This window comes from Tenrec ecaudatus, chromosome 2 (assembly GCF_050624435.1).
Source record: "Tenrec ecaudatus isolate mTenEca1 chromosome 2, mTenEca1.hap1, whole genome shotgun sequence".
NCBI classification, from domain to species: Eukaryota; Metazoa; Chordata; class Mammalia; order Afrosoricida; family Tenrecidae; genus Tenrec; species Tenrec ecaudatus.
In genome coordinates, this window is record NC_134531.1 from 205,940,584 (window position 1) to 205,954,407 (window position 13,824).

Here is a 13,824-nt window from a genome sequence, read left to right on the forward strand (position 1 = left end):
GTCCTCCGGAAGGAGGGTGCCTGTGGCCCACTGCCCTCCTCCCTGCTGCCCGGCCCAACCCCCAGGGCCCCGGTGGTCTCAGGGTCCTTTCCCCAACCTGCAGGGCCTCCTACTCGGAGTCCGAAGTGAAGGACTACCTGTGGCAGATGCTTAGTGCTGCACAGTACCTGCACGCCCAGCAGATCCTGCACCTAGACCTCAGGTCCGAGAACTTGATCGTCACGGAGTACAACCTGCTCAAGGTGCTCGACTTTGGAAACGCCCAGAGCCTCACCCAGGAGAAGGTCCTGCCCTCGGAGAAGTTCAAGGATTACGTGGAGACCATGGGTGCGGTTGCGGGAAAGTCCCATCAGAGGCCTGAGCTGGGGGAGATGGAGACCCAGTGGGGAGGGGGGAGGGGGCAGTAGAGCCCTGTCGTCCCTGGCTGCTCACTCCCCTTTGCCGAGTCCTCCCTTTGATGCTCCTCCCTCCCATGTTTATCATGTGTGCCCTGTCCCCAAGACCCTCACCTGTGTCACCCACCGACACCCAGCCTCTCCCCCATGCATGCCTACCCTCCGCTGTGCCCCTCCTCAGCTCCGGAGCTTCTGGAGGGCCAGGGGGCCGTCCCGCAGACCGACGTCTGGGCCATAGGAGTGACAGCCTTCATCATGTGAGTTTTGGCACCTGAGTGTGCGTAGTGCTTTATTGTCTCATTTGGGATCCATTTGAAAGTGACCTCCAGGCTGCTAGTGCCCCCTTTGCCCCGGGATTCCATTCGGGGATGGCCTCAGAGTCCGAGGGTCTCCCCCACACTGCAGGCTGAGCGCCGAGTACCCTGTGAGCAGCGAGGGGGCTCGAGACTTGCAGAAAGGCCTGCGCAAAGGACTCATTCGGCTGAGTCGCTGCTACGCGGGGCTGTCTGGGGGCGCAGTGGCCTTCCTCCGGAGCACGCTGTGTGCCCACCCCTGGTAAGCATAAGCAAGGGCCCCACACCAGTCGTGCCTGCCCTGCCCTGGCTCTGGGCAGAGGCATCTGACCCGCTCTTCCCTGCACCAGGGGCCGGCCCTGCGCGTCCAGCTGCCTGCAATGTCCCTGGCTGACAGAGGAGGGTCCAGCCGGTTGCCGGCCCGCGGGCGTGACCTTCTCCACAGCGCGCCTGCGGGCCTTCATGCGGGAGCGAGAGAAGAAGCGGGCGATGCTGTACAAGAAGCACAACCTGGCGCAGGTGCACTGAGCACCTGTGGAAACGGGAGGGGACTGGGGAGGCCCCTCTGTGTATGTGTGACACCCCAATAAAGAAGTAGAACCCTGTGAGATGCTTTCTGCTTTATTGTCTTGTTTGGAGAGGTGGACCAGGCTTGTCACCAGGCTGCCCCATACATTGTCATTAGGCACAGTTCCATAGGACCTTTGGCTCCTTCTGCAGTGTGCTGGGATGTTGCCATACTCCGACGTGGATTTCCCCGTAACTGCTACATGTAGTTTTACTTTGTCATCTGAACACACTGCTCTTTTTAGCTTGTCATTTCTCGTACACAGCTCCCCAAGCAAGTGGCAGGAGCTGAGATTCTCAATTTAATGCCCCTCCTCCCCTTCCTGGCTACACTCTGGATGGCTCTCTGCTGCCCCTGTGCCTGGCTGGAGTCTATCTGCGTCTCCACCATCGTGCTGGGGTGGACAGTAGTTCTTATATTGGGCATCAGCAGGCAAGTCCATCATAACCTTGACAACTGCTTCTCTATGTTCATTCTTGCCTGCACCAAGTAAACTCACTGCTCTCGAGTCGATGTCTGGCGCTAGCGACCCTGTAGGGCAAGGTCGAACTGCTCAGGTGGGTTTCTGAGAGTGTTGATGGAAGTAGACAGCCTTGTCTTTCCTCCTGAGCGGCTGGCTGGTGGTTTCAAACTGCCGACCTTGTAGTTGGCAGCCCAGTGCAGACGTGCTGTGGGGAAGGTCACGCCCGTGGGCCTGGAACCAGCTGGACCCTCCTCCATCAGCCAGGGACACTGCAGGCAGCTGGACGCGCAGGGCCGGCCCCCTTTTCCACGAGGGTTCCATTCTTGCCCTAAGGAAATTTAAAATAGAAGAGGCAGGGAGAGACGGAGGACTAGGAGGAGTGGAAGGAGCAGGAGGGAGGAGGCAGGAAGCAGAAGAGATGCAGCCCCTGGCACTCCATGGCTGCTCTGCCACAGCTGTGCTGGTCCCCTTCCATAGGGCAGTCTCTGACCAGGTTACGCCGAGGTCACGATAGAAACAAACAAAAGTTCACTGCCACTGCGTCAGTTCCGACTCAGCAGCCCCATAGGACAGAGTAGAACAAGGCCGTAGGGAAGCAGAACGCATCATCTTTCTCTCTCAGAGCAGCCGGTGGGTTTGAACGGCTAATCTTGTGGTTAGCAGCCCAAGACATTACCCACTAGACTCCCAGGATTCCCAAGACTACAACCAAGTGAGGCAAAGCACGGGGATTTGTAATTGCGTCTAAGCACCAAAAAGAAGCCGGGAGGCAAGCTGCCCAACGCTGTCTCTCGTTGCTAAATCTCATTGACCAATCATAGCATAGCTTCATCCTGGATATTCATACAGATGTCCAATCATAAAGTGCTTTCTGTTAGTATCCAATCGAGATTCAATCGTGGTCTCCCTCTATCCTCCCCCAAGTCACCCAATGAAAGCCCAAACTGTCTCTTTCTAAAACCCTCCTTGTGAGATGCCCCACTCACTGTTTCCAGGATGCACATGTATCCTCCATCCCTGCACTGAGTAGCCAACCCAGCATGTTCAATGACAGCTGTGTTCCCAGGGGGTCTTTGGCCAAAGGAAACAAGGGTTAGTTTCTGCCCACTGCTGTCTGGTCCTCCGAGAACCACAGGGCAGAGGACCTGTGTGCTGAAGAATCCAGGCGGCCCTCTTTCTTCTCCAGCCCATTGCTTACATACTGGACACCTCCCCTTGAATATTCATTCAACACGGGATACTTCACCTAAAAATGAAACCTCTCGAAAAATGAGCTGTCCCCTGAGTCCTCCCCTCCCCCCATCCCAAACACCTGCTTGCCAATCTCAGTCAATGGCATCTGCGACCACCTTCATCTCTGGCGTCATGCTCTCTACAGGGCTGGCCGCGCTGACCAGGGTGAAAGGGACATACGAGAGAAGGCAGTGTTCTCTGCAGGAAGACTGGGTCTTGGTGGTCAGAGAGGCACCTTTGATAGCTCATACTCTCCTTCCTATCTCCCTCTCATTTACCCCACCATGTGAGTGGGCTATGATCCGCCTGGTCGTCAGTTCGAAGCCACCAAACCCACAGAGGTCGCCAAGAGTCAGCACTGACTCGAGGGCACTGAGTAAGCCTGGCCTTGGATGCATCAGCAAGGGGCCACCACTGGCCACTTCCTTCTAGGGCATTGAGAGGCTGGGTCAGAGTTGGGGCAAGAAGCTCAGATACCAAGCTGGGACTGAAGTCTTGCTTTCTATCCAAACCTAGTGATCTCATGCCTTTGCCCTTGCCCCAAATCTCCACACAAAGGAGTACATGTAATCATCTCAGTGAAATCAACTTGAATGGATGCCCCCTTTTTAAGATATTCCCTTGACACTCACCCCAGGGGGCGGGGGTGTCCTGTTTCAGCAACAGAGAAGGAGAGAGCAACCCGTGGACCTCAGAGCCACCTCCCCAGACAGGCTCCGAGACCACAACCATGACTTACAAAGGTGTTCCTGATGCTTCATCATGAAAAGTCTCAAATATACCGGAAAAAAATGAAAGAAGTTTACAATGGCTGCCGTTTACCCACAATTCACATCATGAACCCCCGGTGTATCACACATCTAAGTACCCTCTCTATCCATCCATCTTCTTTTCCATGCGCTGCAAGCTTCACGGGTATCAGTCCACTTCATCCATAAACACAACCACACACACTGTGTTAACCATGGTTGGTCCACCGTTGTGTCTCGCAAAGAAAGTCTCACGGAGAATGTCAAAGTGTGGAGCTGGTAAGTGGAATGGAGCCAGAGCATGGCAGGTCACTGCACCTGGGGTGCCACACTTGTCTCTGCTTAAAACAGGCATCCTCCTCAGTCCCGGACAAACCAGGATAGTGGCAAGCCCTGCCTTACCCTATACTAACCCCTTTTGTGCCTCTGCTAGGGCCTGGTGTAGCTCTGAGGGCAGAGTGTGAAAACCAGTAGCCTGTCTTCTACGTTCAGTTCCTGATTGTCTTGGCCTGATGTCTGTCAAGGCAACCCTTTCCAATTCTGAAGCCAAAGACAGTTAGCAAGTAAGTGGTCAGGTAGATTGAAAAGAAGGAGATGGCAGATGGACCAACCCCCTGACTATCTATGGGCAGGAAGTGCCGTGAAAGTTGCTGAACTAACCTGAACCAAAGTCCTGCTTCTCCGCCCAGCCAACTCCTGCCTGTTCCTCCAGCCACTCGAGTATGGTCTGCCTCATCAGAAGAACATTTGGGGAACGTGTGTGCTTCTAAAGTGCATGAACACAGGCTGCTTTGTTCAATCTGGATCGACTGTAATTCTGACATCTGCATCGGGATCCACCTCTCCCTAGCCATCACGCTCACCAAGCCGACGTCAGCCATGTCCGTATCCAGATAAGATGTATGCATATGGGTCTAGGGGAGACTTTCAGCATCCAGCCTTTGGACGCTGGATTTATTTGGTGACCTCCTCTGAACTTGGATGATAGCTATGTTTTGGATCACATGTTTCAGGTTGAATCTGGACAGGCTGTGACTGACCCAGCTGAGGTTCTGATGGGCTTGGGAATACCTGCTGTGGCCCCACCGAGGCAAACACAGTAGAGAGACAGTACCTTACCTTAGAGCAGTGACTCCTTTGGGGTTGAGACAGTTAAAGTTTATTGTGCCAACCTGGCCAATAAGCACATGTGGGATTAATTGAAGGGCGGAGAGATAAATGGCTCCATGAGCCTCGCCTTTCTAGTTCTCGGGTCTCTAGATTTGTGATGGTCAGACCAGGGTGCAGCTGCTTTAGCCAGTTCCCTGCTTCAGCTGGCAAAGCTCACTTCCTGCAAGACATCCCCAAGGAGAAGCCGCATGGACCTACCCCAATACAGACCTGGGTGCTGGAGCAGCTGTGTGGAGACCCCTGCCAGTGCTGAGATGCTTACACGTTTACTGATTCGGCTTTCCTCCTGCAGTCAGCATCATAGTGTGTTATGTGAGATGGAGGAGGGCTTTGTGGATTGGTGTTGGACATATGGGTTAATGGGTTAATGTTGGACTTGTGGACTTGGGCAGCACTGGGTTAGAATGTTTTCTTGATGTGCCCTTAACCTTTATACAAAACTTTCTTTTATACATGAGTTTCTGTGGATTTGTTTCTCTAAAGTAACCAGAGTAACACAGGGGTCACGACCCCTTTGGGGGTCAAACAACCCTTTCACAGGGGTCTCCTGATTCATAACAGTAGCAAAATTACAGGCATGAAGTAGCAAAGAAAATAATTTTGTGGTTGGAGGGGGATCGCCACACATGAGGAACTGTACTAAAGGCTCACGGCATTAGGAAGGTTGAGAATCACTGCTTTAGAGCAATGTTTTCCAAAGTGGGAGACACCATCTCCTGGGGGGTATCGAGGCTACCCAAGAGGACTGCAGAAGCAGATAACTACACTTTATCAGAGAAGCTGGGTTATAGGAAGAAGAATATGCATTGGGATTGGAGGAAGGCTTATTAACACCCTGCAACACTCAGATGTTACAACCTTGCTTGCTGAAAGTGAGAAGAACTTGAACCCCTTGCTGATGAAAATCAAGGACTGCAGCCTTCAGTGTGCATTACAACTCAGTAAGGAAAACATCTTCACAACTGGGCCAGTAAGTAACATCATGGTAAATGGAGAAAAGGTTGACGTTGTCGAGGATTTAATCTTGCTTGGATTCACAATCAATGCTCATGGAAACAGTAGTCAAAAGACGCATTTCATTGGGTGTGTCAGTTCAGGTGGACTACAAAAATAAATTCATATAAATGCATATATGTATAAGAATGAGCTTATATAAAAGAGAAATTGTATATTAAGAAAGCATCCCACCCCAGTACAGATCAATCCAAAGGTCTGATGTGAATTCATATGTCTGATACCAGTCTATAAATTCCTCTTCAGGCACATGAAAACATGCAGTGACACAGAATGCAGGAAGATCAAGGGCCATTGGATGGAAGGTCTTGTGGATCCAGTGGCAGTGGAAGCATCTCAGCACTGGCAGGAGTCTCCACATGGCTCCTCCAGCTCCAGGGCTCTAGCGTAGCTCCATGTGTCTTGTCAGCAGGAAACCCAAGCAGAGAAAGAGAGTAGTGTGTTTCCTGCCTCCAGGAGGAATACAGGAGTTCCCAGAATCCTCAGGAGAAATCCCTGCCCACACGGAGGCCCCATTGGCTATGACCTGATTGACAGGCTAGACTCTACCCCTTTGTAAGTTGGAAGGAGATTATGTAACTGTCACAGACCACTGCTTGTCAGCTTCACTTTCACACAACTCTAGCCATATATAATATTTCAAACAAACGATAATAAAATAATATCTGTAGCTAACAGGATAAAACTAAAATGAATACAATTAAAAATGTGACACCCCTAACCCACCCAAGGAGAGGATATAGTTTATATCTCCACAGGAGATGGGGAGAAGGACCAGACTTCAACCCCATGTGCCAAGACATGAATGAAACATACCAGTATGAAGTAGGGAACCACAGAGAAGTCTGCAGGGCCGGTCCTAATCCCAACTACATGGACCGCCCCCCACCACCCCCGAAGAATGCACTTCAGAAGACAGCACTGACCTGCAGCTCAGGGAGAGGGGTGCTTCTGATCAGGAGCCAATGAAGAGGGAAGGAGAGAGAATGGAACACATTCTGGCCCACCAAGCCCTGAGGACTATATTCCGGCTTGGAGCAGCCAATGCACAGAGAGGACCATAGAGCTGGCCCCACCATGAGACATGACGTCCCTCACTGATCCTTAGTGTTACAGGGGACAACATTGGAGACACAGTGCAGGAATTGTGCCTGTTCTGACCCCACCACACCAGGGAAAAACACTGAGGGCGTGCAACAGAGCCACAAGGGGAGCAAAACAATGAAGTCCCAGAGGAATACAAAAATAGACACTGGGGCCAAGGCTTGGCACTCCATCAGACTCTATTGGAAAACACTCATAAAGGTCAACAGACAGACCTGGAACTATTTATAGGCTTTTCTTGCTGTTGGTTTTTCTTGTTTTTATTTTGTTTTCTTTTGTTGGTATGTTTTTCTTTGCTTATTTTTGTCTCTGCATGTCTATCTAGATAAGATAGGCGGGATAAACAATCCAGAGGAGAAAACAATGGGATAGACAGTTCCAGGGTCACATGGGAGAGTGGGAAGTGGGGGGAAAGGATGCCAACAAACCCAGGGACAAGGGAAGAACAAGTGATTTAAAATTGATGGCTAGGAGGGTGTAGGATACCTAGGGAGCGGCGGGGTGGGTGGGGAGGCTTGATCAAGGGCAATGTAACAGGGAGGAGTTACAGAAACCAGAATGAAGGCCAAACATGGTAGTAGGACAAGAGGAAAGTAAAAGGAAATAGAGGAAATAACTAGGCAAAGGACATTTATAGAGGTTTAAATACAGGCGTGTACATATGTAAATACTTTTATATATAATGATAGGGAAATAGATCTGTGTACATAATTTGTTAAGTATTAAGCAGCAGATGGACATTGTGCCTCCACTCAAGTACTCCCTCAATGCAATGGCACTTTGTTCTAATAACCCGGCTCTATGAGATGCTCACCTTCCCTGACACAATCACTGAAGACAAAATGGGTGCATAAGCAAATGTGGTGAAGAAAGCGGAGGGTGCACGGCTATCAAAAGAGATAGTGACTGGGGTCTTAAAAGGTTGAAGATAAACAAGCAGCCATCTTGCTGAGAAGCAACAAACTCCACATGGAAGAAGCACACTAGCCTGTGTGGTGTTGATGGGATCAGGTATCAGGTATCAAAGACCCAAAACAAAAAGTAATATCAATGTGAATGAGGGGGCGGGTGGAATGGAGATTCAAAGCCCATCTGTAGTCAATTGGACATCTCCTTTCAGAAGGGTCACAAGGAAGAGACGAGCCGGTCAGGATGCAGTATAGCACTGACAGAACACACAACTTTCCTCTAGTTCTTTAATGTTTCCTCCCCCTCCCCCACTACCATGACCCCAATTCTACCTTACAAATCTGGCTAGACCAGAGCATGCACACTGATACAGACAATAGCTAGCAACACAGGGAATTCAGGACAGATACGCCCCTCAGGACCAATATGGAGAGTAGTGATACCAGGAAGGTAAGGGGAATGTGGGGGGAGTAAAGGGGAACCGATCACATTGATCGTTATATAACCCCTCCAGGGGGACAGACAACAGAAAAGTGGGTGAAGGGAGACAGTGGTCAGTGTAAGACATAAAAAAGTAATAATTTATAAATGATCAGTGGTTCATGATGGAGGTAGAGTGGGAGAGGGAGGAAAAAATGAGGAGCTGATACCAAGGGCTCAAGTAGAATTAAAATGTTTTGAAAGTGATGATGGCAACATATATACAAATGTGCCTGACACATGGATATTTGCATGTATTGTAATAAAAACTTTAGGAGCCCCCAATAAAATTATTTTTTAAGTGCCACAATCATTTAAACATAACATTCTATAAGTGAACAAAACAAAAATATTCTATACTTACGTGAACACCTACACCTTAATCCTATAGTCCTGTGGATATATTCCCCCACCTATTAAAGTTTGTAAGCCAGCCACTTCATGTCTTTATACTCCCAATTTTGGGTATCCAATTTACATACTGCCCACTTATATTAACCCAGTGGTCTGAGGAGACTATCTGTTAGGTTTCTCTCTCCGGCCTAAATCTCAGCCTCGGTCCTTGGCTCTGCTGGAGAAAGATTTCACGCTGAAGCCGGGCTCGTGATCCAAGTGAATTTAATGAAAGTTCAAAGAAGCTTCAGGGTTTACGCGGCACCCATAGGATTCCTTTGACCATGCGGCCTGGCAGAGTCTGCCCCAGGTCACCCAAGGATCTCTCCCGTCCCATGAAGACGACCAGACCGCACAAGCAAGCCGAGACCAAGAGCCCTCTCCCTCTCGGTCCCTGCCTTTTCAAGGGTTCCCAGGGGAAGCGTGGTGAACGACCCCAGGTCCATCCCATTGGCTAAATTGCAATCACCCAGCCCAGGTGGGCTGCTCCAGGTGTAACACCCATCCGAGCCCACCGGCGGGAAAATCCAGCTTTTGTCTTTTGCTGGCTCTCCTGGGCATGCGTAAATGGACTTCAATTCCCTAGGCTAAGCTACCTAACATATCCTAATCTTTGTTGCGAAGAATCTTCATTCCAGTTGGAACCTTGTGAAGTCTGCATCCATAAACCAAGTCACGTCAGGACAGGCCATCCATAAAGTCAGCAACAATATGCACCAGTTCACAGGCTCAAAACTCTCTTCACCTGGTTGGGTTCTGGTTAACTCAATGTGGGTTGCCTTACTTATCCTCACCAGGGTGCCCATTGGTCTTCTTGCCTTTAGACCAGCGGTTCTCAATCTGTGGGTTGCGGCCCCTTTGGGGATTGAACGACCCTTTCATAGGGGTTACCTAATTCATAACAGTAGCAAAATTACAGTTATGAAGTAGCCATGAAATACTAACCATAAAAGGGGTCACCACAACATGAGGAACTGTATTAAAGGCTCACGGCATAAGGAAGGAGGAGAACCACTGCTTTAGACCATGGGCACTGTCACAAATTCTCAACACTACCCTCCTTGTGTTAGTTCATGAACTTCAGAGCAGTTAACTGCTCTCATCTTCTCCTCTAGTCCCTGTGAGCCATGTCCACCGGTGTCAGGGGCCAGACTCAACCTGTCTGTTTACTGCTTCATCTCTCCCAGTTTCAATTAACAAGTGCATCCAGGTGGTCACCCAGCAAGCATTTTAGCCTGCCCACAGGCTCCCTTTAACGCTCAGTCCTAGAGTGGAGAGTTTCTCCATCGTTCCAGATTTTACTTTCCTCAAGCACAAACCACTAGTTCAAAATTTTAAAATCTGAAGAGTTCCTTTCTTTCTTTCTCTCTTTTTTTTTTTCAATCTGTCAACAGGCCCCTAGGCAAGTGTTTTCACCTTAGAATGTCCTGAGCACTCAAGATACTGGGTGGAGCTTAGCTTTTCAGATTCTTGTTTGCAGGAATGTCCTCAACCCATTTAAAGATAAAATTGTAATGGCTCAAGGCAAGTGGGCTTACAAGCTCTCTATGTTCATACTTCCCAATAATCTTCTCTATCAATTATTATGTCAATAATAATAAGCAGAAGAAATACATATGAACAAAGTAGAATCAGATACTTAATTCTTAAATAGTCAAGTTCAATCTTTATCTAACTTATCTTAATCCTTATCTGAACTATTCGATTGAGATGAAGTATGGCCTTAGGCCTTTGGCTGCATTGCCTCAAGCCAGAGTCAGGCATTCAGCCATTTTGACCTTCTGTCAGCCATTTTTGCAGGTAGCATGGTCTCTGGGAAACTCAAATGGCTATTTCGTTCCCTGAGCTCAAAATATACATTAATCACATTCACTTTTGCCATTTCAGAGAGGAATAATCAAAGACAACAACCAAACCAAATAATAAAAATTTTAACTTCCCATATTCTTTCCAGAAAACAACCCAGTAAACTCCATGGCCATATCTGACCTCTGGCTAGCCAGAGAAGAAAAACGACCATGAGGCAGAGGTCGAACAAGCATCCACCCTCCATCTTCATGATTTGTTTCTCTAGTGCTGCCACTCCCCAAATAAATGTTTATTTCAGAGGACAGCACTAAAGCTGCAGCTCAGGGAGAGGGATATGTCTGATCAGAGCACACGGGAGCAAATGAAGGGGGAGGAAGAGAGAGTGGAGCACATCCTGGACCACCAAACGTTGAGGATGATATTCCCGCTCAGAGCAGCCAATCCAGAGAAGACCATATGGCTGGCCCCACTATGAGACACGACATCCCTCACTGACCCATAGCCCTACAGGGGACAACACTGGAGACACAGTGTGGGAATTCCACCTGATCTGATCCCACCACACCAAGGCAAAACACTAAGGGCATGTAACAGAACAGCAAGGGGAGCAGAGCAACAAAGTCCCCAGGTAATACCAAAAATAGACTCTGGGGCCAGGACTTGGCACCCCAACAAACTCGACCAGAAAACATTCCTAAAGGCCAACAAACAGTCCTTGAACTAACTACAAGCTTTTCTTTCTTGTTGTTATTGTTGTGTGTGTGTGTGTGTGTTTGTTTGTCATTGGCTTGTTGGTGTTGTTTTGTTTTATTCTGTTGTTTGGTTTTGCTCTGTCTTGTTTTTGTGCATGTTATTATCTCTACAGGTCTGTCTAAATAAGATAGACTGGATGAACAATCTGGAGGAGAAAACAACAGGAACAACAGTTCTGGGGCGACATGGGAAAGGGGGAGGTGGGGGAAAGGAAGTGGTGTTAACAAACCCAGGAACAAGGGAACAAGTAATCCAAATAAGTGGTAAGGAGGATGTAGGAGGTCTGGTAGGGCATAATCAAGGGTAATGTAACCAAGAGGAATTACTGTAACCCAAATGAAGGCTGAACATGATAATAGGACAAGAGGAAAGTAAAAGGAAATAGAGGGAAGAGCTAGGAAGCAAAGGGCATTTATAGAGGTCTAAATAAAGGCATTTACATATGTAAATATATTTATATATGAGGACAGGGAAATAGATTTATGTGTTTATGTTGATAAGTTTAGTATTAAGGTAGCAGATGGACATTGGGCCTCCACCCAAGTACTCCCTCAATGCAAGAATACTTTGTTCTATTAAACTGGCATTCCATGATGCTCACCTTCCCGACATGATCACTGAAGACAAAGCGGACGCATAAGCAAATGTGGTGAAGAAAGGTTATGGAACCCGGCTATCAAAAGATAAAGCATCTAGAGTCTTAAAGAATTGAAGGTAAGCAAACAGCTATCTAGCTCAGAAGCAACAAAGCCCACATGGAAGAAGCACATCAGCCTGTGTGATCACGAGGTGCTGAAGAGATCAGTTATCAGGTATCAAAGAACAAAAAATCATATCATTGTGTGCTCACCTCCCTGATGTGGTCACTGAAGACAAAGGGGTGTATAAACAAATGTGGTGAAGAAAACTGATGGTGCCCGGCTATCAAAAGATACAGCATCTTGGGTCTTAAGAGCTTGAAAGTTAAACAAACGGCCATGTAGCTTGGAAGCAACAAAGCCCACATGGAAGAAGCACATCAGCCTGTGTGATTGCGAGGTGTTGAAGGGATCAGGTATCAGGCATCAAAGAATAAAAATCATATCATTGTGAATGGGGGGAGTGTGGAGTGGGGACTCAAAGCCCATCTGTTGGCAACTGGACATCCTCTTACAGAAGGTCTTGGGGAGGAGATGAGCCAGTCAGAGTCCAGTGTAGCAATGATGAAACATACAACTTTCCTCTAGTTCCTAAATGCTTCCTCCCACCCACTCTCATGATCCCAATTCTACCTTACAAATCTGGCTAGATCAGAGGATGTACACTGGTACAGATAGGAAATGGAAACACAGGGAATCCAGAGCGGATGATCCCTTCAGGACCAGTGGTGCGAGTGGTGATACTGGGAAGGTGGAGGGAGGGTGGGGTAGAGAGGGGGAACCGATTATAAGGATCTACATGTGACCTCCTCCCTGGGAGACGGGCAACAGAAAAGTGGGTGAAGGGAGACATTGGAGAGTGTAAGAGATGACAAAATAATAATTTATAAATTATCAAGGGTTCATGAGGGAGGAGGGAGTGGCGAGGGAGGGGGGGAATGCGGAGCTGATGCCAGGGTCTTACGTGGAGAACAAATGTTTTGAGAATGATGAGGGCAATGAATGTATAAATGTGCTTTACACAATTGATGTATGTGTGGATTGTGATAAGAGTTGTATGAGTCCCCAATAAAATGATTTTTTTAAAGAAAAGAAAAAAAATTACACAGATTACAATGAGTACCAGAAAGAAGAAAATGTTCTCAAATTGACTGTGATGATGATGTGCAACTTCCCTTGACATGATTGTGCTATGGAATCGTATGACGTATGGATGAAGTGCAAAGAAACCCTGTAAAAATGAAAACACAGTGATTACACAGCAGGCTTACAATGACACTGTATACGAGGGGGGTACCAAAAAAACCAGAATTTTTTTCTAAGGTATGTATTTAAATTTTTTTACAAAGCAGCCTTATCACCTTCAAAGTACTCTCCATTACACTTAATACATTTGTCAAATCGGTGATTCCATTCTTGGAAACATTTTTCAAATTCATTTTTTTCCTTCACCTCTTCTGTGTTGTCAAAGCGCTGTCCTTCCGTGTCCCTCTGCATTTTCAGAAACACAAAGAAATGTGCGGGGCAAGAGAGGCAGGTGCATTGTCGTGGTGGCAAAACAGTCCCTCATCTGCCACAAATCAGGCCTTTTTGGTTGCACACTGTTATGCCATTTTTTTAGAACCTCTACAGAAAACTTGATTAACAGTCTGACCTGGTGGAAAGAACTCCATTTGGGAAGTCTAGAATGAGGTTTGTCATCAATTGACATTTCAACCTTTTTGAAACAAGAAAACCACCCACTGATACACTTGAGTTTGTTCCATAGCGCTGTCCTTACAAGCTGTGTTCAACGTCACAACAGGCATTTTTCCTGAGCAGGAAAATAAAATTACACAGCCGCAGGCTGTTGT

At 47.9% G+C, this 13,824-nt stretch overlaps 1 protein-coding gene across 1 annotated transcript in view; it reads left to right on the forward strand.

The window, feature by feature from the left end:
• Positions 1 to 1,227, forward strand: part of OBSCN (obscurin, cytoskeletal calmodulin and titin-interacting RhoGEF) — a 192,372-nt gene extending 191,145 nt beyond the window's left edge. The window contains exons 112-115 of the mRNA XM_075542891.1: positions 104 to 327; positions 577 to 652; positions 801 to 950; positions 1,039 to 1,227. Coding sequence (XP_075399006.1) covers positions 104 to 327; positions 577 to 652; positions 801 to 950; positions 1,039 to 1,216 — 628 coding nt within the window. The 3' untranslated portion in view covers positions 1,217 to 1,227. The remainder of the gene's footprint in view (positions 1 to 103; positions 328 to 576; positions 653 to 800; positions 951 to 1,038) is intronic.
• The last annotated feature ends 12,597 nt before the right edge of the window (positions 1,228 to 13,824 follow it).